At 47.0% G+C, this 23,275-nt stretch overlaps 1 protein-coding gene across 2 annotated transcripts in view; it reads right to left on the bottom strand.

Annotated features, from left to right (window-relative positions):
• Positions 1–22,442, bottom strand: part of LOC119464424 (aldehyde dehydrogenase, mitochondrial-like) — a 126,656-nt gene extending 104,214 nt beyond the window's left edge. For both annotated transcript variants that reach the window (XM_049656425.1, XM_049656426.1), the window contains exons 1-3: positions 22,338–22,442; positions 20,672–20,776; positions 7,597–7,737 (exon numbers count right to left, since the gene is read on the bottom strand). In XM_049656425.1, the coding sequence (XP_049512382.1) occupies positions 7,597–7,671 (75 nt within the window). In that variant the 5' untranslated portion in view covers positions 7,672–7,737; positions 20,672–20,776; positions 22,338–22,442. The remainder of the gene's footprint in view (positions 1–7,596; positions 7,738–20,671; positions 20,777–22,337) is intronic.
• Positions 22,443–23,275: the final 833 nt, after the last annotated feature.

Here is a 23,275-nt window from a genome sequence, read left to right as displayed (position 1 = left end):
AAGATCAAGAACATCTTGAAAGGCATAGAAGATGACGCCTTCCAAATGCTCTTGGCGAAGAATCCTCAGACGGTCAACGACCTCCTGACGCTTCACAGAGCTATGAAGAGCTGCGCAAACAACGGCTTTCTACCCGCCGAGCTCTCGCTCCGGACGTCGCGCTTTCAGCTCTGAGTGACGGTGTCAGTGCTACTTGCAGTTCAGAGATCTTCGACCAAATCAAGCTATTTGTACGGGAATTATTCCTATTTACACATTTAGATCTGCTTATGATTTCTTTTATAAAGCACTGCCTCTTATTCATGTATTATTGCGATAGCAATTATATGGACACTTCAACCGGATTTCTGCCGTCGCCGTGAGGTTCTGTATACATTCCAAGGGCGATAAAATCGTCGCCGCGCGCCGTATGCGCGAGCGAAAGCGCGCGGGGGATGCGCGCTATCACGGAGAGCGAACGCTCGGCGGAAAGCAAACGTGACCGTCGCCGCGCAAAAGACCGTGGGGGTATGGGAGGGAGGGAGGGAGGCGGGGCGGCGCTGTGCTCCGGCACCAAAGGCGTATCTTCAGAAAGCCAACAGACAACGAAGCCAAGGAAAGCATCGGGGGATTTAAGTGTAGTTGAAATTGGAATGTAGAAAATAACGAAGAAAAGGGAAATGAAAGTAGGAAGAAAAGGGAAATGAAAGTAGGAAAGTGGACTTTCATTTCCGTTTTCTTCATTATTTTCTACATTCCAATTTCAACTACACTTAATTTCCCCGATGCTTTCCTTGGCTTCGTTGTCTGTTGGCTTTCTGTGGTTATGACTAATAAAATCGAGCCCCTCGGTTTCCATTCTTCTTTCGTAAAGGCGTACCATGCCACTCAATCTCCCACGCGAAAGCAACAAAGCGGGAAGAGGGGGGAGGGGGGGGGGGCATCTTCACCTCTGCCAACAACTTCTCCTTTGCGCTTTGCCCGGGAAGCAACACTCCATTTGCTAGTAGGTACAGCGTTTGACCGCAGGCGCCACGCTGCGCCGCTCGCGCGTACCGCGTTTCTAGGTGGTTCCGTTCACCGAGGGCGCTCGAACGCAATCATATGGTTTGCACGAATGCAACCCTTAGAAGCGTGGCTGTATGGCTGAGTGGTTACGGCGCTCGCTTCGGGATCTTGCGTACGCGAGTTTGGAACCCGCTCTGGCTACATTTCTTTTCTTAATATCACGCCTTTTCCTTTTTTTTCTCTCTCTTCTGTTGCCAGCGCGGTCGCTTGAACCCCGACGCCACGGCGGCAGCCGTGGTGCCGGGCGCCGACGCGAAGCGGCGGTCGTTGGGGTGTTGCGGAGCGCAGCGTAGCAACACCCCAAATAAAAAAATACTGCTCCAGTCAGGTAGACTGCTCCCTCCCTGATAGTGAGATTATATTTGGATCATCAAAACAGTGATGCGTTTATAATACCACCGATCCCAACAGCAGGCTAAGTCACCACCAGCCCAGCGTTTTCTCCGTCAACACCTCCTCCGTTCCAACGGCGGCGGCTCGAAACATGGTACGCGCGAGCGGCGCAGCGTGGCGCCAGTGGTCAAACGCTGTACCTACTAGCAAATGGAAATACGCGCCCGGGAATGCTGGTCGTCCGCACCGTATCTTATCTCGAACACGGCTCTGACGTTTCTATGCGCTGTGCATTCGCCGCTCAGTTTCCGTTGAAGCGATAGACCGCGCGAACCTGCGCTTGCTGCCAGCGTTTTCACAGTCGTTGTCTGCGGTCATTCGGTGGGATCTATTCATGTTTGCTTGTGCGCGCTGACACCACGATTGTTATTTCAGTTAGTAAGCCAATGTGTCCAAGTTTATGCAGCCGATAAAACTACTATCCCTACCCCGAACAGCTCTCTACTAATTTGCTATCGCAATCGATGCTTCGCCTTTCGGGCGAAACTGCGACATTTTTGTATTTCGTATTTTGTGTTTATTTACCCGCCGTGTAGCGACCCTCGGGTCAACAGTATTTATAAATAAATAAATGTACACGGACTTTCTCTCGGTGAGGTTAAATCTATAGTGACTTAAAGTGGTTGTATATATATTGTATCTGCGGCTTGGTGCACTCATTGTTTCATTATTGTTTTTGTCCCAGTTGAGTTCAATATTATGCATAGTTGATGGCCCCACTTGGATGATAGTTTTGTAGTTTCTTTCATTTTAATTCCAATTTGTGTGTACAGTGTACAAATATTCACGAGTGTTTTCCTTTATTATTTGTTCACTGTACGTTTACGAGGCATTTCTGTTAGGCATACTTAAGGATACTGAAAAAAACTGTATTTGGTCTTGCTTTTATCTGATAATGTGAGACCTTAGTTGTCAATTTTGGCTGTAACAACAGTGTGACTCGCTGCATTGTTGTCAATTCCATGTTGTCGGTGGTTCCGGTTCGTTCAAGCCACACCTGTGGATTTTTTCCTTAGCCTACTCCAGTTTTTGTGGAAACAACAAAGAAAGAGATTTCTTTGTTGTTTCAAGAAAGAAAGAAAGAAAGAAAGAAAGAAAGAAAGAAAGAAAGAAAGAAAGAAAGAAAGAAAGAAAGAAAGAAAGAAAGAAAGAAAGAAAGAAAGCCAACAGCCAACGTTGGGAAGTTCAGCAGTAAAGGTGGTTTCGCCACGCCCATCAAGCACAGCTGCCATTGCTTAGGTCATGAAGCACAGCTGGCATTGCCGAGTTCAGAATTTAAAACACCTCTGCCGAGGTGGCAGAAGTTACCGGCATACAGACATAGTCTGCTCCCATTCACGCCGAATACGCAAGTCACGAGTAGTAACAATATGCTAGTGGCGTATGTGACCTTAATAAGTAGTCTATTCAAACAATGGCGAATCTGTTGTGTCCTCGTGCTCTTGTTTTCTTCAATTTATCCTTTATTTAGACATGCGCTTGCTTGAAATGATAGGAATAAAAGGCAAATTCAGTTGCCTGGGCCGGGCCTGTCTGCCCTTACGCTAATCATAGGAGGAAAGAAATAATCATACAACTAGACATATTAAAATGCATTGTAATGACATCAATAAAAGTAAAACTCATGGCAAATGACAACTCAAAATACAAGGTACTCAATTTATATACAGGCTTGTACATCCAGTATTCTAGTTCATATCTGACGGTAATAATTCTGACAAACAACATAATTGATAATTTGTATATAGTACTGATACAATAAACAACCATAACCATATAAACAAGAGGCGGCGGTAACACAACCGAAGGAAAAATGCCGACAGCTCAAACAAAGTTACTCTGCAGAACCAAACAAAAGATACATTATTGCGTATATTGAGACCTGCACTCCTGAATCATTTTAGAAATATCGAGATGTTTGTTTAAGGAAACAAATATTAAGTGAGCAAGTAAGTACTGATTATTGGTGTTCTAAGTCTCCTGTTCCTGATATATCATATTGTGCATTGTCCGGGGGAAGAGACATGAATTCCGTAGACGGGTCATGTGTATCTTTTGTGTATACAGAGCAAGCTTTAGTATCAAAACAGTTGGTTAGCTTAGTGCGTTAAGCTTAGAGAGAAATGGTGCTGTGTGGTCTATTTCTCATAAGTTTTCGATACAGTGCAGATCTCTTTGTTGTAGGGTTATTAGCTTATCTAAGTTTGTCTTAATAGTCAGTACAACGATTAGAAGGCAATACTAAACCTGAGAATGAACATAAGCGTAATACAACTGAAGTTTTAACCATATCGACAGGAATTGCACAATAATGATATCGATCTACACCTATTATATTGAAGCTTGTCTATATTGTTGAACCTTTTTTGTTCCGAAACTGGAGCCGCTAAAATATTTTTCGGTTGTTGTTCGGTTCGGAGTTGTGTTCAGTTACGGCCAAAATTCCCGTTCGGCAGTGGCGTAGCCAGAAATTTCGTTCAGGGGGGGGGGCTCAGGTTGCGGCGCGGCCTCGATCCTTATGGAATTTGTCGAGGGATAACATGCATATACAATAACTGCATTGCCAATGCCATTGTATATTAGATGCTGCAAACGAATTATTGAACGCTATGCACTGTCAAGTAAAATATGTATTTTTTCATAAAAGGATATATTCGTATGTCCCAAAAATTGTGGCAGACGTAACTGATATCAATGCTTCCGCGTTTTCTTTTGTCTATTTATTAAGTAAAGAAAATATCACACGAACTTTAGAACTATATCAGTTCGAAACCAGCAAAGCAGTGTGTGCAGCTGATATGAAAAACGTAAAGGCCAAGAAATGAATAAGTTGAGGCGAAATATTTTGATGAATCTTTGTCATTCAAGAACCTTGTTTACATTTTTGTAGATATGCAACGGCCAGGAAGAACCTCAATGACGCTGTCCTTCGTTGCAATAGATTGCGCAGGAGCAGCTGTAACCGGTCGTGTATTATAATTACACCGAGATTATACTCGCAACAGTGAGTACAAATAAAAAGTAGGAGTTCTGCAAAATATACATTAGAAATGCGAAGATAGAATGGAAAAAATAAATGCGAAGATACAACTCGCTAAGGGGCAAAAAAGAGTCGCTGGAAACAAAGTTCACTGCTTGTATACACAAAATCTCACAATACTATATTTAAAAAAACGTATGAGTCTCCAATAAATCTACGTATTTAAGCAAACGTCACTGTATATAATGCGTCAAACAAGACAAATAAACATGTTGCGCAGTCAAAGATAGTAAACTTTGCGCACAGAAAGACAGATGATCCAGGCAAGAACAAAACTATGATCGCAGAAATCGTGATATGTACTAGAGCACTGCACGGGCTCGGGCTTACCCGAAAGCCCGGGCCCGGCCCGGCCCGTGGGCCGGGCCGGGTCGGGTAGAGGAGTTTTTTCACGGGCTCGGGCCGGGCTCGGGCACGGCGTGTGCTTTTTGACCCGGGCCCGGGCCGGGCTCGGGCTTTCTGCGAGTTATTCTCGGGCTTCTCAACTCTGAAAAACACGTATTTTTCGGTCCCGGGCCGGGTTCGGGCCGGTTTCGAGTCGGGCTCGGGCCGGGCTCGGGTTTAAGGTAAAGGGGTGGCGGGCCGGGCCTGGCGGGTAACGTAGATTATTTCCGGGCCTGGGCCGGGCCCGGGTCTCGCCATAAAAGTTTTGATCGGGCTCGGGCGGGCCGCCCAATGTGAAAACGGGCCCGGGCCGGGCCCGGGCCGCAAAAATCGGCCCGTGCAGTGCTCTAATATGTACTCGGGCCATGCGGCGGTCGCGACAGCGCCATATGGGTAGAGTAATAGAGGAATAATGCAGAAATCCGTTCGAAAATGTGTAATTTAACTGCCTGCACCGCGCCAACAATTATTCTGCAACCAAAATTAAAGGAGGGTATTACTTCATTTCAAAAAAGAAATAAAAGCAGGTAGCTAAAAAGGAAAGAAAAGGACAAACGAAAGCCACAGATGATGCGGCAAGTTGAACTATCCAATATCCGAGTGTGTTTTTGGCAAACGCCGCGTGGGCCGGGGTTTCAATCAGCAAGGTCGGTCAAAATTGGTTATTGATGTCCTCGTAATTTTTGTATTCGCATGATAATTTTGTTCATGATGCTAACTGCGAGAATAAACGGCGAAAATTTCTGCGGTTTTAAAAGCTAATGAAGAGTCATACGTTTTCATAATTAAAAGCTTATGGACCTGAAGGAGCATAGCTTTTTACTTGCATTGATTTTTGCTGCTTCGCTATCTACAGGACAAACTTCTCTCGGTGGGGAAGTTGAGCGAAGCTGTCAATGACTTCGGACATGTTGATGCCGACATCTCTGTGGTGTATAGAAGCGAGCCTAACCATGCGTTCCACAGACATTGTAGAGCGCAAGTAGTTTTTTAGTAAACCCTTGTTAAAAAATATTCTCTCTGCACTGGCAGTGGTCACTGGAAAGGTGACTAGAATCTGCAGTATTATTTACCCATTTACATAGAACCTGCAGTGGCAATGAGAGCTGGGCATTTATTCCGGTGCTAAAACCTAAAACACTCCCTCGATGTCGTTGGCATCCTTGTTTACGTACCTTGCACTAACAGTAGGCTGTTCGATTCCAGCCATGTCCATCGTTTCGTCAGGAAGTATGGAGAAGCAGCCTGCTTTTGCATCTATAGGCTTTCTTTGATAATTTCACCTCAAATTGCTATAATTAGGTTTTGTTGATCTGGGCTTAAATACGAGGCATTACTGGGGCAACTTTCCAAATGGTTCTTCAGATATGTATCTCCACAATCAGCTCGCATGCGAAGAAGCGCTCTGAAAATACCTGTATTTTCAGCGGGGGCTATGCTTAAATCCATAGGGCCACTGTCCCTGTGGCCACGGAGAGCCAGACCTTGTAGCCCGCAAAAAAAAAAAAAGATCTCAATAGTAGGCCGTTTACTTTCTTCTGTTTTCCCATATTTTACTTTGCCTGCCCTGGTCCAGCTGATCGATCACATTGGGCACGCTTCCTGAAAATCTTTGGAGAAAATTATCAGCTGCTAGCTGACAGTCACGGTGATATTTAGTATTTTCTTGTGTGTGGAAGATTGCGAGCGCGTGCTTCCATTTCTGGAACGGCTTGGACACGAGGGCTCCAGTGCGCGCATGTTGGCCCAAGTTTATAAGAACATTAACGCCATAAAGTTCCAGAATGGAAAATCTTTTAAAGCACGCCTTTGGTAATGTCAGTGCACCTTTCGCGTCAAAAGTTTATGAGAACTTTATACCTATAAAGTTTCGTAATTGAAATCCATGCGTTCCGTAGATTCCGCGGCCGTTGCGAGATGACGCAACGCGCCCGCTCGCTATCGAAAAGCCGTTGAAAGTTTGTGCTCGGATGGGGCTCCTTGCGTTACGTGACTCCAGGTGCAAGGGCGTTGTCACGAAATCTAGCCCGAGTTCGCAATGTTCGTGCCGAAATGTCTTTGCGAGCGTGAAAAAGACATTGTAGACAAAATCCAGAATGATTGCCGGCGTCGGTGGTAGTTTTGGTCGGCGGTGCATGCCAGCACGTAAAAATTTCGGGGGGGGGGGGGGGGGGAGGGCTGAAGCCCCATCAGTCCCCCCCCCCCCCCCCCCCCCCTGGCTACTCGCCTGCCGTTCGGGTATGGTTTTCGGTTCGACACCGAGGTTAAATGACAACATGTGGCCTCTACTTCGCAAGGTGAAAGATAGGGCCAGCTGGTTTTGCATCATGAAGATATAGCAGCACGAAATAAAACATACACAAAGAAAGAGACACACGGGACAAGCGCTTGTCTCGTTCTTTGTGCATATGTTTTAGTTTGCGCTGTTATAACCTCATGATTATACATCGCACTCCTCTTTCTTTCACTTTCCTTCGTGATTTCCTCGTTCAATGACGGCTTTCGGGCAGGAACGCCGAGAAGCTGTACCCGCGTAAGCGACTGACACCGTAAAATGCAGTCATAAACATTTCAGCCAAACAATGATTTTATTGCGGGATTGAGTAGATTTACTTGTAATCGGGGTGGTACCGCGTTCACAAGCTTATCGTGCTTGCTATGGAACGTACCTGTCGCGTTAGCTTTTTCGAACGAATGAAGATATGGCGTCTGTAGAGGCATGGTTTGCTCACCGCGATGTAATCCAAATTCTCTTCCATCAGGTCCGCCAGTCTGAGAAGGAGTCTGCCCCTCTTCGAGGCGTCCATCGTCCTCCACTCGGAGCCTCGTGCAAACGCCGCTCGAGCAGCTTTCACCGCTTTGTCGACGTCTTCCTGTAAAATCATGGGCTACTTGTAAAAGCACGATAAACTCAAGAAGAGATAAAGATAATTGATGCGTATTCAATATCATTTCTGAACCTTCAATATAACAGCAATGCACAGGGACAAAAATAGAAAGGTTATTACGTAAAAACACAACGATTTATTAGTATATGTAAATGATAATACAAGTTACGTTAAGTCTGCGTCTCGACATACACACAGAGGGAGGTCCCAGAGTCAACAGACTGTAGAGGGGACCTCCCGTGAGTAGTAACTAGAAAACCTAAATACATGCAGCAAATATACATGACTGTAAAAAGAAACAGCCTATGGCTGATGTCGCTACCTAATACGCACAAGAACACATTTAAATAACACAAGACAATCGTCAAGAGCAGTAGTTGGTGGACTATTAATTGAGTACAAAATTAACGAAGGTTGGATTTGAATCTTTATAAGTCGGATTCAGATGGTGCCTTCAGATGAGGTGGTAATGAATTTCATAGTATAGTGGCTCAGAAATTGGCAGTAAATTTGCCATGATTAGTTCTAGGTTTTGGTAATAAGTAGCTGTGAGAAGTGAATCGCGTGGACAAGACGATTGCGTTAGATATAGAAAGCTTAGTAAATCGCACGATGTGATTATTTTGCACCACGACTTATTTAACTGGTAAGAAGGTGCCAGATGTGGCAGATGACAATTAACGAATGTTGAACGAAACGAATGAAAGGGTCATGTATTTTTACGCTCCCTTTGGAAAAAACGAGATGGTCAAGGTATTGCCTTTTAAGCTCTTAAGGGTTTTTTTTTTCTTTTGCTCCAAAGCTTCTCTTGGACACGCATATAGAACACATTACAACTAAATCTCTTGAAAAACTTGGTTTTCTTAAGCGTTGTTCATTCCTTGCCAATGGAGATATGAGGTTCCGCACATACACCGCATTAATAAAAACGAAACTGGAATACGCAATTTCTGGCACCAGCATACAGCCAACCTAAGCAATTGCATACGGTCGGTACAGAATAAAGCCACCACATTTATTTTATAATCACACTCTCGCTCCTAGAGCGTAATTGGTCTGAAGCAGTCCCTCAACATTTTGGGCATGCGTAGAAAAATTGGCCTCATTAATTTCCTTCTTACATTTTCAATTTTATAGTGATTCATCATGCACATCTACTTAAACCTTACGCTTCTTTTTCGTTTTTGTTTCATGTCGGTCACGTACATAAAGTTTGTCCGATATACGCATGTGTGTAGTAATCGATACGGAAACTCACGTTTACATTTTCAATAAACAGTGCAATAAATTGCCTTCATAAATAGTCACTATAAATGATCGGACTTCCTTTCACAATGGATTAACTGATTTGTCTACTCATCAACCTCCTTCGTAGACGCGGCTTTCTTTCTCATGCACTTAATACAAGAATTAAGCTATTTTTATTGATTTTATTGATCAGAGTATTTTTACTAATACTGAAGTTTATTACTGATTCTGAAATTACGAATGCTTTCTACACTGCAATGATTTAAGTGCCTAATGCCACTTATTTTTGTAATATTTTTTTCTAAAGTACTGTGCTGCGAAATGTCTTCTTATGCATTGTGTATTACTGATTTCACTGTTAACATTTTTTCGCCTACTGGGCAACGACGAAGTTTGAAAAGCACCTCAATTTTCTGTTGTAGTGTTTCTTAGCGCTAACCAGCATGTAACGATGTACGTTTGATAAGGCTGCCATTTTTACATGAATTATGACAACTGTTCTATTCATCTCCGCTCTCCTTTCCCACGTAATGCCCCAACGGGCCTTATGGTTAGTCGCAGTTTCGCCCGAAAGGAGGAGCATCGATTGCGATAACAAATTAGTAGACAGATATACGAAGTAAGGATAGCAGTTTTACCGGCCGTATAAACTTGGAAACATTCGCTTACTAACCGTATTAACAAGCATGGCGCCAGCGCGCACAAGCAAACATGAACGCATCACACTCGATGACTGCGCACACTCGCTGTCAAAACACTGGCATGAGCAAGCGCGGCTGCAGAAGCGAGCGAAGGTTCGTGCGGTCTTTCGCTTCAACTGAAACTGAGCGGCGAAAGCACAGCGCATACAAAGGTAGGAGCCGTGCGCAGATCGCTTTCAAGATCTGCGCGTAGTGACCTTTGTGAGCGGCGAGAGCACAGCCCGCGCAAAGGTATGAGCAGTCTGCAGATCGCTTTCAAGATACGGCGCGCAACTGGGAGTAGAAGCCGCCCCTCCCTCCCGCGCTGCCCCCCCTCCCGCTTTCCTCCCTCTCGCGCGCGAGATTGAGGTCCCGTTGCGCCTAAAATCCCTATATAAGAAAAGTACCGCCATCTACTCTTTCCTCCGCCGCCTCCTCTCCTAAAGCGCTTGCTTTTTTCTTTACTTTTTGCTTGCGAAAGCCAAGTCGACGGTGGCGCACCTAGAAAGTCCACGTTGAAGCTTTCAGGCCGGGCGCGCGCCGCCGCCGGCGACTGCGGCTGCGCAGAGGACTTTCAACATGGCTCGATCTGAGGCGGAAAAAAAAGAAAATATAAAGAAGTGAAAAGCGCGCGCTATCATCGTCCAATCGGAGATACAGGAGAGAGAGAAGCGGCGTTTATCAAAGGATGGCGGTACTTTTCTTATATAGGGACTTAAGTTGCGCCCGGTCGTGAAATACGCAGTTGCGCTGCCGGAGCACAACGCAGACCCCCCTCCCTCCCGTCGCCCCCACGGCCTTTCGCGGGAAGGCAGACGGCGCGTTTGATCTCCGCTTCCCTCCCTCACACGTGCCAGGGCCTCTATTCTGGACACTTCGCCATTTTCTTCGAGGCGTGACGTAGGCGCGATGCTTGCAAAATGGCGCTGATGGCCCCGATTTGCTTTTGTAACATGACAAAAACTTAACTTTTCGCGTTTCCGCGCAAAGAACTGAAATGGAGGCAATGAATCGAAAGTTCTCGATAAAGCAAAACAGTTTTACTCCTGAGTAAAAGTAAAGCAGCTCGCTAAAAGCGGAAAGTTTTTCCGTCAAAAGCGTCTCTTGCTTCAGTCGTCTGCTGCGTACAAGCTATCGTCTGCTTCATTAGCCAGTGCTGGTCCCCCGAGAAACGGAATGAGTCATCGTATGCTGGCGCCAGCGCGCTTGTTTTCTGCCTTGAGACAGCACACGCGACCGACCAGTGGTGATGAGCGCGCGTTCTAGGCCGCGTTATTGCTATCTCTAGAGTGTACTAGAATATGGTCGAGTGGGACGAGCGGCTGGGGCGGCGCATGCTTTGCAGTGAGGCGCCCGACGTAGAAAAATACTGGGGCGGCGCTGCGGTCGAAGTGGATTGGGCCGCATCAAGGTCGCGCCGTTGGAAACTGCTGGCGATACTGCTCGGCAGGGTCATTCGTACAACTTCGCGCGCTGGTATTTGCGTTCAGACCAATCAAACGGCGTTCATAATTGCATATGACATGTAGATATGCCTTAAGAATAAATTCCCTTTCTTTCTCTTATTTATTTATTTTTTATTATTTTCTAATGCCGCTCGATGATTACGGTGCATTGCGGCCGCAGTGTCGGCTTTCATTCCACTATGTTATTGTATGGTTCCCTTTGGAGAAAAAATACTTTCCTCGTTCTCCAAGCAGCATGCATCTCTCGTGTGTATTGTTACGCATATAGTTTTCTATCAGTAGGTCTTGCGAAATGCAGACGAAGCAACATATATGTAACCTTCCTGCTTGCCGCTTCAAACAAGTAAAGCATATCTGCCCCATCCGGCGCCTTGTACTTAGATTTACGGGAAGCATTGATATAGATTTAAAAAGAAAAAGAGTAAACTGCAGTGCAACATTCCATTCAAGTTTCCGCCTTTCTCGCGTAACAGAATGCGGAGTAATTGGTACGGGGTTATTTATTGCAGTCGGACCTCGAGCGCCGAAAACGGTTTTATAGTTGGCCATTCTATATGCTAATCTTTGGCCGTAAGCCGTACGTGGAATTTTTTTCTAGTCGATACTTCAAAAAAGAAAAAAAAAGAAAGGGCGCATCATTATCATATCGTGGTTTTGCCGCGTAAAACCGAAGAATTTGCTTATATTAAAAAAAGAAAGAAGCAGGTGGCTGCGTTCTTCGGCTTATTTCTGGTGGTGTAAACAACATAAATTATTCTAGAGTCTGATTTCCGAGAAAAACATGTTACGCTTATCCTATATTTCATGCATAAATGTAATGCCGTTACCAAATGTATGACCGCTCAACTCCGCAGCTTGTATATTATAAACGGCCGCGTTCAGTTATCCGGTGCACTATCATAACGACCCTAATGAAACAATTAAAGGAACGGCATGTCTCACATACACGCAGAGATATGTGTAGATCTGTTGCGTTCGTTGAAGAAGATAAGTGTACGTACCACATGGGGCACCCAGTTTTAATGGGTTACAAACATGGTGAGACTGTCAAACAAAGTTTTCCTTGTCTGAATCAAGTTTGCAGATTTACAGGCTGCCCCAAAACGGGGCGTTTATATTGAATGAGAGCTAAGAACTTGTTAAGCAGGACTTGTTAACACCCGTCCGTTAATTCTCCCATGAACTGCGCCTCTACGCAACAGGCACGACTCTCCGGCAGCAAAATCATTCGGAATAACAGTCCTCACTTGCATGCGGTCACTCACCTTTGAGATTTCAATAGTACTGTCATGCGTTACATTCGAACGGAAATGACTATTCGGCGTCGTACAGTACATCAATGACACACACACACACACACACACTAATATATATATATATATATATATATATATATATATATATAAGATGGTTTTGCCTGCTATGAATATTATTGCTGCGAATGAGAGTTTTATTTCCAGTATTTACTAATAAGTGAGTTTGTTACTGCAAACACGTGCGCTTATTCCAGTCGCGAGTTCTCACTTCTTCATTTCAATTATTGCATTTGGAATATTTGTTATTTTTTCCCTTACCTATATATATCGTAAATATATATGTCTATGTGCCATTTGATTTAATTACCTAGAAATACATTAGTCATTCATCGCGCCACGCAGTTAATAAATCTGGTTTATTTCGCTCTAATATTGTTTTCTTCGATCATTGGCCCTGATCAATATCCACCAACAAGAAGCGCGTGTAAAATGACACGATATCAATAATAAAATTTTTCTTACGTAGCCTTCATGGTGCGGAGATACCAGTTACTTTTAGAGGACAGTGGTAAAAACAGCAGTTAACATGGCTAAAACTACATTTGGTACAGGCCGTCAAGAGTCATGGGCGCACCGAAGCAACTAAACCATTAAAAAATGTACTGCACAGAGGTTCTGAGAGAAAAACTGGGCGTCCGCCAGAGTCCGCGTAGCGAACGCGCGCTCGCTAGCAGACGACGCGCTTGACAACGACAGCAAAATTGAAGACGTCGCGTTGTATAATCCATGCCTCAAATATATATGTTTGGGAAAATGGTGTAAACATAAATTTGCAGTTGAAATAAAGCACTATTTTAAGAGCGTACTATGCGCAATCGGCCTCGGCGCCCGCAGCGAAAGTACGTTGAATATGCCGCGGAGCGCGTCTCCGCCCCAATCCAGTTCGCTCGCAGCGCCCTCGCACTATTTTTCCACACGCGGCGCCTCAGCGGCAGAGCGCCGTTCGGCCCACTCGACCATTGTCTAGTACACTCTAGCTATCTCGTATAACCTCTAGCACTCTAGCTATCTCGTAAAAATTTTGTAGTAAACATAATAAAGTATGACACAAACGAAACGCTTTTTTATCGAAAACTGCTCGTGAGAACAATAGAAAAAGGAGGATATTAGTATAAAAGCTGGATAAATAGGATTACATATTTTCGCGTGTATTGCGCCCTTCGGATACCGTCTGCTCCAACGTTAATAAAATGCGGGTCACTAAGGAGCATCGTTCTTCCGCTAATGAAGTGCATTCACTTCACCGAAGTGCATAAGCATTTCTTCGTGTTCCGTGGCGGCGAAGCACTTGCAGGCCGAACGCACGTAGGGGAAGTGGGGCGAAAGCTACGCACAGTGTACGGGCGGCGCGCAGCAGACGTCACGGCGCAGTAGCGCGCAGCTGGTGGGAGCCAGTTCCCTGTCGCTCGTTGCGTTGTTCCTCCTCCGAACGGCACGCGGCCGGGCCATGGCGAGTCGTAAGGGCAACTGATAAGAGGGCTAGCGCGATGTCTACGTGACGGAACGGCTAAGCGCCGTTGTCGACACTGTAAGGGGAGAGGCGGGCGAGAAGCCAGAGTAGAGTGTACTAGAATATGACCATTGTCTAGTACACTCTAGCCAGAGAGAGTCTGCGGCACAGGCGGCAGAGGCCCGCAGGGCTGCGCGCATGCGCCGCAGGGGGAGAGCGGGCACGCACATGCACAACCTATGGTGCCTCGATGCCCTCCTCGCCCACCGCTTACCTTCCACTGGGAAATCGCGTTTGTTCTCCGTCGTGCGTTCGCTCCCCATCACGGTGGAAGAATATTTAGGTGTTGACACTGCGCGCGAGCGAGCGTCCAGATTATGTTCGGCCGCGCGCGGGCGCACCGAGTAGCTCTGCTGCGAGCAGATAGATGGCGCCGCGGCCAGCGGTCCCAGCTTAGCGGCGCCGGCGGCTTGGGATTCCTCCGCCTCCGCTAAATTTTCATTCATACTGGAGTGAGTAAATCTCAAAGCGCGAAAAAAATCGTTATTTCACATTAAAGTGATAAGTGTACCAGGCTTCGCTAACATGAAGGTTCCTTGTGCAGGGCGTGGATGACGTGAACACGGATCAATCGGGCAGCACTCAAAGCCCACCGAAGTTACCCTCGCGCGCACAATTTGTTTCGTCCGGTCTAGCCGTTCATCCAAGCATAAAAAAATGAAAGTGTTAGCCCACGTCCTACCCCTCGATCAGAAGAAAATAGTGACTGCACCAGAAAATGTGTTTCATGCTTATCGCTGCTTCCATTCACACTCAGAAAACCGTTCAATCATCGTTGCGCGAATTGAATGTGGCCGCGATATAAATTAAGAAATGAAACGGCGCAAGCTTCCGATATGCAACGCACTAGAGCAAAGCCGTTCGTGGCTAGAATTTAAGATGAGAATGCCCATCCAGCTATGTAAAAACTCTTTCAAATGAGAATTTATTAGGCGGGACGAAGGCAGGCGTCTATCTTGAATTAGAGCATCACTACCACAGTTTGCTGATGAAAACCTGAGCAAATGCCTTTTTTATTCCAATTCCACTTAACATAGACCGTGTATATTATTCACTGGACTTTCGTCCATTGAGGACTGAGTGGCTCTTGGAAGATCTAAAAAAAGAAGCGACTTTCTTTTTTATTAAATTACATACGAGAATGTGCCAATGTAAGCGTGTTTGACAATGCATGCTACAGCCTGTTCACAAATACACTTACACCCACCACATAATAATTCCACAGACCTTTTTTTTTGTTTTGCATAGACACAATATGAAAAAACTTGTGCATGAAGCAGCTCGATAATTTTAATAGGTGATAACCATCCCAGAAGCTTGCGGTCTCATACACTCCCACAATTGAAAATGTATAAAAACATGCAAGCGTGCAATATACACCGCACGCGCATTGTAAAAGAAAATTCAGTAGCCAGGATGGAACAAATTTGAAAATCAGGCACACATCTGCACAGAAAACAGCAGTGTTTTACAGGGTGCACAAATATTTCAAAATATGCAAATGTCACGTAGCTGGACAGAACCATAGTAATGTTGTTGCCGTCCCTTGGAGATACTCAGTTATTTTTTACATTCCGCCTAATTAGATTAGTCTTATAGATTGATCAGCTTCTTAATTATTATAATTAGATCAAAAGTGTCAATTAGAAAATTGTAGAGCAACATGAAAGACTCCCGATACAGCTTTCTATTGCTCAATACGCGCTACGTAAAAGTGTTTTTCCGAGCATGAAAGAAGCTCACGAATACATGCCAAGTGCTTCGAGCGGCCAGTCGCGCGGCAATATTGCTGTATTCGCGGGTTTCGTTCACGCTCGGAAAACACTTTTATGAATCACGTATTGAGCAACAGAAAGGTATATTGGGAGTTTTCCATGCTGCTGTACAATTCTCTCGTTCACACTTTTTATCCAATTATAGCATTAAAAAGTTGATCAATCAATTATGAAAATAATTATGTAATTAAGCGGAATAAAAAAAAATAATCTGAGTATCTCCAAGCGACGGCAAACAACATTACCTTGGTTCTGTCCAGCTACGTGACATTTACGTATTTTCAAATCTTGGTGCATGCTAGTAAACCACCCAGTATATATCTTGTACATGCAGCAAAATTTGCACAAACTACTGTGGTACACAGAAGGTTCTCTCTTCCGCAGCGGTTTTCGAGGTTTATTTTACCGTGTGAGGTTTTTTGGACAGTTTGGAAATAAGGCGGGAATCCTTTTATCGAGCGCTCCGCGTAATATACCATCGATATCGTATCCTCAGAAAAATGCTGGTGTAGTCATGGTCGGTAGGCATTAGAGTTCGGTCTGCCCTCAGATTTGCACGGCGCCAATGCTCTAGACGACCGCTGTCGGACGGCGCTTTGAATAAAGGCACACGCTCCGCCAAGTCAGGTATCCAGAATTGCAGTTCGGAACGAAGCACTTTCTAGCCATTTCAAACGCCCCTCAGAAGGCCGCTGCCACCTTCGTCGAGGGCCCGTGGCGACAATACCCAAGCACAAGCTCATGAAACGAACGCGAAAAAAAATCGTGCCTTCAAAACAGCGCAGCCGTAGATGCAAGCAGGAAGACGAAGCAGCGGCAGCACGCGCCTTGCCGCCGAGGCTGGGACCGCATACCGCAGCGCCCTCTACGACGGCGCCGAACCAGCTGCAATCAAGCCGAACATAATCTGGACGCGAGCGAGCGGCGCTTTCGCGCGCGTTGGGGGGAGAGTGTCAGCACCTCTCCTTATTCTTACACCGTGCTCCCCATGAAAGCGCGCGTCCCTTGCCCTCGCGCGCTTTTACTTGCACATACAGCATACGGCCAATGAGTTTTTTATTGCGATAGCAATTATATGGACACTTCAACCGGATTTCTGCCGTCGCCGTCGTCGTCGCCGTCGTCGCCGCCGTCGCCGTGAGGTTCCCTATAGATAAAATCTTCGCCGCGCGCCGTATGCCCGAGCGGAAGCGTGCGGGGACGCGCGCTATCACGGAGAGCGAACGCACTCAATCTCCCACGCGCAAGCAAGGAAGCGGGAAGCCAGCGCCGGAGGGAGCGGAGGGGGGGGGGGGGGGGGCGCACTTCCTCTCTGCCAACAACCGCGCTCGTCGCTCGCTCGCACCGTCGCTTATCTCCACACGGCTCTGACCGTTATGCGCCGTGCATTCGCCGCTCAGTTTCCGTTGAAGCGATAGACCGCACGTACCTTCGCCCGTTGGTGCGGCGTACGCGCGTGCTGCCAGCGTTTTGACAGTCGTTGTCTGCAGTCATTCAGTGTGATCTATTCATGTTTGTTTGTGCGCGCTCACACCACGCTTGTTCAATCAGTTAGTAATAGTCGGGCCACATTTTCCATCGCCCGCTACACATGCAGCGCTATAGGTGTGTCCCTTCGCACGCGCTGCCCACGGGAAGCGCTTCTCATCAACACCACCGTTTCACACGCGCCTCCTCGTGGTCATCGAGTCTCTCTTCATGTCGGTCTACTTACGCCGCAGCACACCTGCTTACTTAATCAGCTCATGTTTACTACAATTCATATTGCTACCAAAGCCGCTCACCTTACTTCGTATGACATTGCTGTGTTGCTATCGCATTCATTGCTTCGCCCTTAGGGCGAAACTGACATTTTTTGAAGTAATGAGTACATACTCCGGCACGGGAGCGTAAAATCAAAGCTCGTAAACGTGAGCTGAGCAAACGAGTTTTACTCGCACCATAATAAGTAGTAGAAAAAAAAAAAAACTGCTACCGGCAGTGCCGCGCGAGTGCGACTCCTACGCGTAAGCAGAGTCGCGTTCCCGCATAAGTTTGGAGCCCAAGGTAGCGTACCTTGGCGCAACTCTCCGCGCGTGACACTGGGCCTCCGTGCACTGGGCCCATAATACGGCATCGCGCTAGACACCGGGTACTGGGTTTTGAAATAGGGCAGCTTCACCGTGCTTCTTATATAGGTTGTGTAATACCTTGAAGAAGTATCTAGATATCGCAGGATTTTGTTGATGATGTGATCGCGGCCAGGAGGGGTGTTGCGTGTGAGCTTTTTGAGAGCTTGCATGAGTTCTGACAGGGTGATGGGTTAGTCAGGCGCCTCGTTGTTTACCCCAGTATAGTTGGAAATTGGACCCTCGGAGGGCATGGGGTCTCCAACATAGGGTTGTTGGAGTTCTGTAGGAACTGGTAGTTGGTGCCGGAGTAGTTGTGCAGGATACGTTTCATGTTTTGTTCACTTTCTTGTTTTCGAAGGGATATATGGGGTGTCATCAGATGTGCCATGTTCAAGTAGTACACAGAGTGCCTTAAGGGCCCCTCACATGGCTTGGTCATTTCAACAAACAAGCATAGCGTTTACTTGACGCGCTGACGACCGTGTCTAAAAGGAATTACGGCGCCGTGTCCCGCCAGGATATAGTTGACATTTCCAACCAAGCTCCTTCACTCTCGAGGCCATCCGTTCCAGCCAGATAGTCACACGCGCACATGCCTCATCACACCCTGTCGCCCTCGCTTGGTTTCTGTCGTGGGTTTTTGTCACTGATCTCGAGGGCGTGCGGGTGTTAAAAGAGATGAGGTTGGGAAACGCATGGCAACACAGCAAGCACATTTTAATCTCACACGAAACCCCAAAACTCAAACTAAATAAAACTCAAGCGTACTAAAACACGCTGCAGGAAAAAAATACTAACAAATGTACAACCTGATCCTTAATAAACACTGAATATGTTCTTAAACTCGCCTACAATAAGTCTGGGTGTTTGCTCTCTGAAAGTCAGGCAACTCTGGCCTATATTTGCGATCTCGCCGCTTACGTGGAATGTCCTCACGTTCCTTGACGCTGACTCGTGGGGCTCTCTTCGTCCAAGTCGCGTCGCATCTCTTTCGGAGTCGTTGCTCCCGGCAATCTTGACGATGTCGTCGCCTTGGTGGACGCGTTTCTTGACGCTGTTGTGTCTGGCGGTGCTTCGGGACAAAGGAGGCCTCATCGACATACGGGGAAGCTATCAAGTCACGCTTGTCGGTTCTCGCGGCCGGGAAGTGTCACCTGGGACTGATGGATGAGCAGTTAGGCACCAGGCTCCCTCATGCGTCGCTAAACGGCAACGTGGCCCTTTGGTGCGTTTCCGTGAAATTACCAGCGCCACCCGAACTACAACGAGGCCCGGCGCCGACGATGACGCGCCAACCTAGAGCCCTTTCAAGACAACAGCCGCCCTCCCTGGAAATGGTGGCTTCCGCGAACCGACCGCTACGGAGAGGTGACTCTTGACTGGAAATGGTGGCTTCCGCGAATTGACCACTACGGACAGGCGACTCTTGCATCTAGATTCCCGAATGTGGCTCCCAAGGTGTCAACCGCTGCCTGTGTTCGGGGGCGACCAGGCAAGATTGGAGGCGGAGCCCGGTGGGAAAACGGTGCCACGTCATGGGCGGGAGTGTACGAACTGGTCGAACATTGTCATCGGCTAAAAGAACTAAAGTGTATTCCCTCGTCGAGTGAAAGAGGGAAACGAAAGGGATAAAACAGCGGGACTTGAGTGTTGTGAAGTTGCTCGACCATGTAGAAACGCTAGGAGATGTAAACGCTACTACATGCAAAGATGTTAGTACGTAGACGGCTCCAATATCATGGAGCCCTTCTTGCAAAATACCGTATGTACATTTGTATATAAAACAGTTTTCTAATCTCCCTGGATAACTCCTCCTCTTGGCACCTGGCACGGCACCAGCCATGGAACCTTCGTGGCCGCTCCGGCTTTCACAACAACGCTGACTCATGGGGCTCTCTTGGTCCAAGTGGCGTCTCTTTCGGAGTCGTTGCTCCCGGCAATCTTGACGATGTCGTCGCCTTGGTGGACGTCTGTAACCCGGTCGCTAATGTTGGAAGTGTCAGAGAGGCCTGACGGACTTAGCCTAACGACGTTCTCGGCCGTTGCTTCCATCCAGCTCCTTTCTCAATGTGCCGACGTGGCGGTCCGGGGATCATCGAACGCGCTGGTCTGCCGATGACGGGGGATCCTCTCTGGAGTGCCCGGCCATGCCGTGTGATGCTACAGCTGGTCCCAGTAGCCTCGCTCGAACGTCTCCGAGGTCGACGGCTGCACCTTCGGACTGCCCGCGTCACGGACTCGGCCGAACCTCCAAGTCTCCCGTCGCCAGAGCGTAGCTGACGGTGCGACCTTCTCAGCCCAGAGCCACGTCGATAATGCTCGAGCAGTGCCGCTTCTCCCTCGATTACGACTCGGTTCACGCGCCTCGTGGTCTCGTGCCGTTTGAAACGCTCGGTTCGCATCGTCCTTCCCTTCTTTTCTTTCGCCGCAGGCCTCATGAGAGTTTATCTTCCGCATTCTGTTACTATGAAAGAGGACCGCGTATCTGGTCCAGAAACCGAGAAAATACGCAATTAGAAGAAGGGAGGTTAACCAGACGAACGCCCGCAGTTGTTTTGCTGTAGTGTGGCGTACGTGTTTCTGTACTGTCGGCGTCTTATCGCGCTGTCTAACTTTGTAATGTGAGATGACGGCCTCTCCCACGCAGCACTGTGCCCACAAGGGTTCACCCCAAGTTAGGACTGTGACGTTATTTTGCTTCAAATCCAAGTTGCGCTAAGCTTCCCTCGCCCACCATTGATGCCTGCCTAAAGCTCCTCTTCGCAGTCTTGCAACTGCTTAAAGGATGAAAATGTGCACGAGTCAGCACTTACCTTGTCTCCTTCCTGTATGTCCGCAATTTTGGCTCCAGTCGAAGGGTTGATTGTCGGAAACGTTTTTCCCGTCACGGAATCGACAAAGTCGTTGTTGATAAATATCTGTGTAACCAAAAAAAAAAAAAAGAAAGAAAAACGTACCACCATTGATATGTGTCATATGTAAGTGAAAAGCATGTGAACTGCTAGAACATAGGTGATGCAGTGAAATAAAATACACCTCACGAACGGAGCGAGTAATGTCCCATGAGTGCACGCACGCACGCACGCACGCACACACGCACACACGCACGCACACTTCGTTTGCGGTAAAACATTCACAGATGATTACGTTACTCCCTAATGCGATATTTGAGCGCAGCCCTATACGTATTTTCATTTCGCGATACATCGAGGCAAAAAATTTGAGAGAGACATGCAGCAGAGTGGGCGATTGTCGGAATTATGATCTGCGGGGCAAGTGCGTCGGCGTTTATACATCACTCGTCGAAGGCTCCAGTGTAATCGCTGGTGCAGGCGTGGCTTCTAAAAAGTACTACACCATTCGCGTCGCGTATACAATCAGATTACAAAAAGCTTTGGTGATAATAGCCAACTGATAGAACTATCGATAACATTCGAGAAACTTGTAATACATGCAGGCGCGTCAAGCGTCGAGGAATAGCGTTTAACGTTTGTTAGCCGGTGACAAGCGCAGTGACCGAATAAAGAAGTGAACAGACGACGGCGCGCTACTCCAGCTCGTAGCGGTCGTCGCAGCAGACACTACGCTTTTCATCTCACGCTTTCGCCATGTCTTCCTCCGCTTTCTCCTCGCGCTGTTTTCGCTGTCGCCCCTTCTTTCATCTCCCGCTGCGCTCCGCGTTCGTTCTTTCATCCGCTGCGCTCCTTCGCTCGTTTACGCCGGGAACGCCAACGCTCGACGCAGGAACGGACGCCTAAGATCTGCGCTCTAAAATACACAAGTTCTAACTACTCGGATATTAAAGACCACGCATTACATCATATGATCGCATCAATGAAACGCGCACAATTAAAGTCCGCTTGAAAGCCCTCAACTGAAACTCTTCCACGTATCAAAACCAGTTCTACTTATTCCGAAAAAAAATGCCCTCTGACAAAGTGTTCTCGTGTCTCCAAGGAGGCCAATTGTTAGACTAACGTAACGTAAAAGGTGTGACGGAATAAGTGCACCCCAAGGTATTATTTATCAGACTGCTTGAGGCCAGTGAATGGTAAAGAAAAACGTTACACTCGTTCTATCGCGCACTTCAAGTTACTATAAGCAGCGAATTTTGGCTATTAACGCAACAGAATCACCGAAACGCCGAATCATGATAACACCCTTCCGTTGCATCCACAAACACACCTTGACAAACTTCGCTTGTGGGTTGCGTATTGGTGGCATTTTGTTGTAGAGACTTGAAGAAGCGTGCGTAAACGTTCTAAACGTCCAGGATGGTATAAAACGTTCGCATGAACTGGACAAGTATTGCAGGTGATGATCTTAAATAGACACGAGCGTTCGAGGAGGCCGCGCCAGGGAAAGGGCACTCTTTCGCTGTGCTTGTTGTACGCAGGTCTCATGATGAATGGTGTACCGGTTGAGAGAAGCACTAAGTTATGCACGCCTTCCGAGAATGGTAGGCGTGTTTGCCCTTACTTCGCGACAAGATCAGCAGATGGAGCGTCAGGACGCGTCAACGGTTCGTGTACGCTGCGCGCACCTGAATACGACGAAAGGACATTAATCATTAGGTATCTCCCCACCTCGCGCTGCGTCGCGCGTGAAGGGCCCTTTGGAAGGTGGCCGATTCTACAGGCAGGCGGGCGTCTGAAAACGAGAGATAAAACATTATCAGCGAAAGCACGAATGGCTATGAGAGACAAGTCTCCCCAGCACGTTCATCGGCAACGAGTTGCGTTGGAGTGGAGCCCGCATGCCAGGCAGAATGTAACTCGACTCAGCGATCCGACATTTCTCTGCCACACTTGAGTGGCAGGAATAAGTACTTTTGGCAAGCTGTGTTAGAATATCATTCAGCGGAACATTGAGACGCTAACTTTGCTTGAACCGGTCCACCGATGTTCAGTCATATGTTTTTGGCGCGGAGGAGAACAACGCATGTATATAGCACGTTGAAGTCACGCTAGTCAGCCGACAGTGCACGTAGGGAACAACGCTGTTTGAAGTGCAGCGACGCTTATCAGCTGACATCATTTGCAATGGACGCATTGGATTACTATCCTGATGTGAAGCAAATTGATGCGATTTTTATTAATTTTTTAAAGCTGTCGATAAGGTAACACAATAAACTAATAATTATATTACACACTTAATGCTCAGCTCGTTAAGTGGATGTCAAATTATTTAAAACGTCGGCACGACTTCGCTCACTTAAAAAAATTATGGCAGATGGGAGCGGCCCGCTGCGCGCTGAGTCGCGTACCTCAGGACTTTCATTAAAGTTTTACATCCATCCATCCATCCATGGCAGATCCGATCTCACGATGACTGCCGACTGTAATACGAAGAGCAATCGAGCAATGTAGTGACAGACCATATTCCTGAAGACCAGCTTATTTAACACGTGTAGTGGT

The sequence above is a fragment of the Dermacentor silvarum genome, chromosome 9 (genome assembly GCF_013339745.2).
Source record: "Dermacentor silvarum isolate Dsil-2018 chromosome 9, BIME_Dsil_1.4, whole genome shotgun sequence".
Lineage (NCBI taxonomy): Eukaryota > Metazoa > Arthropoda > Arachnida > Ixodida > Ixodidae > Dermacentor > Dermacentor silvarum.
Note: the sequence above shows the minus strand (reverse complement) of the source record. Positions and strands in the feature narration are given on the sequence as shown.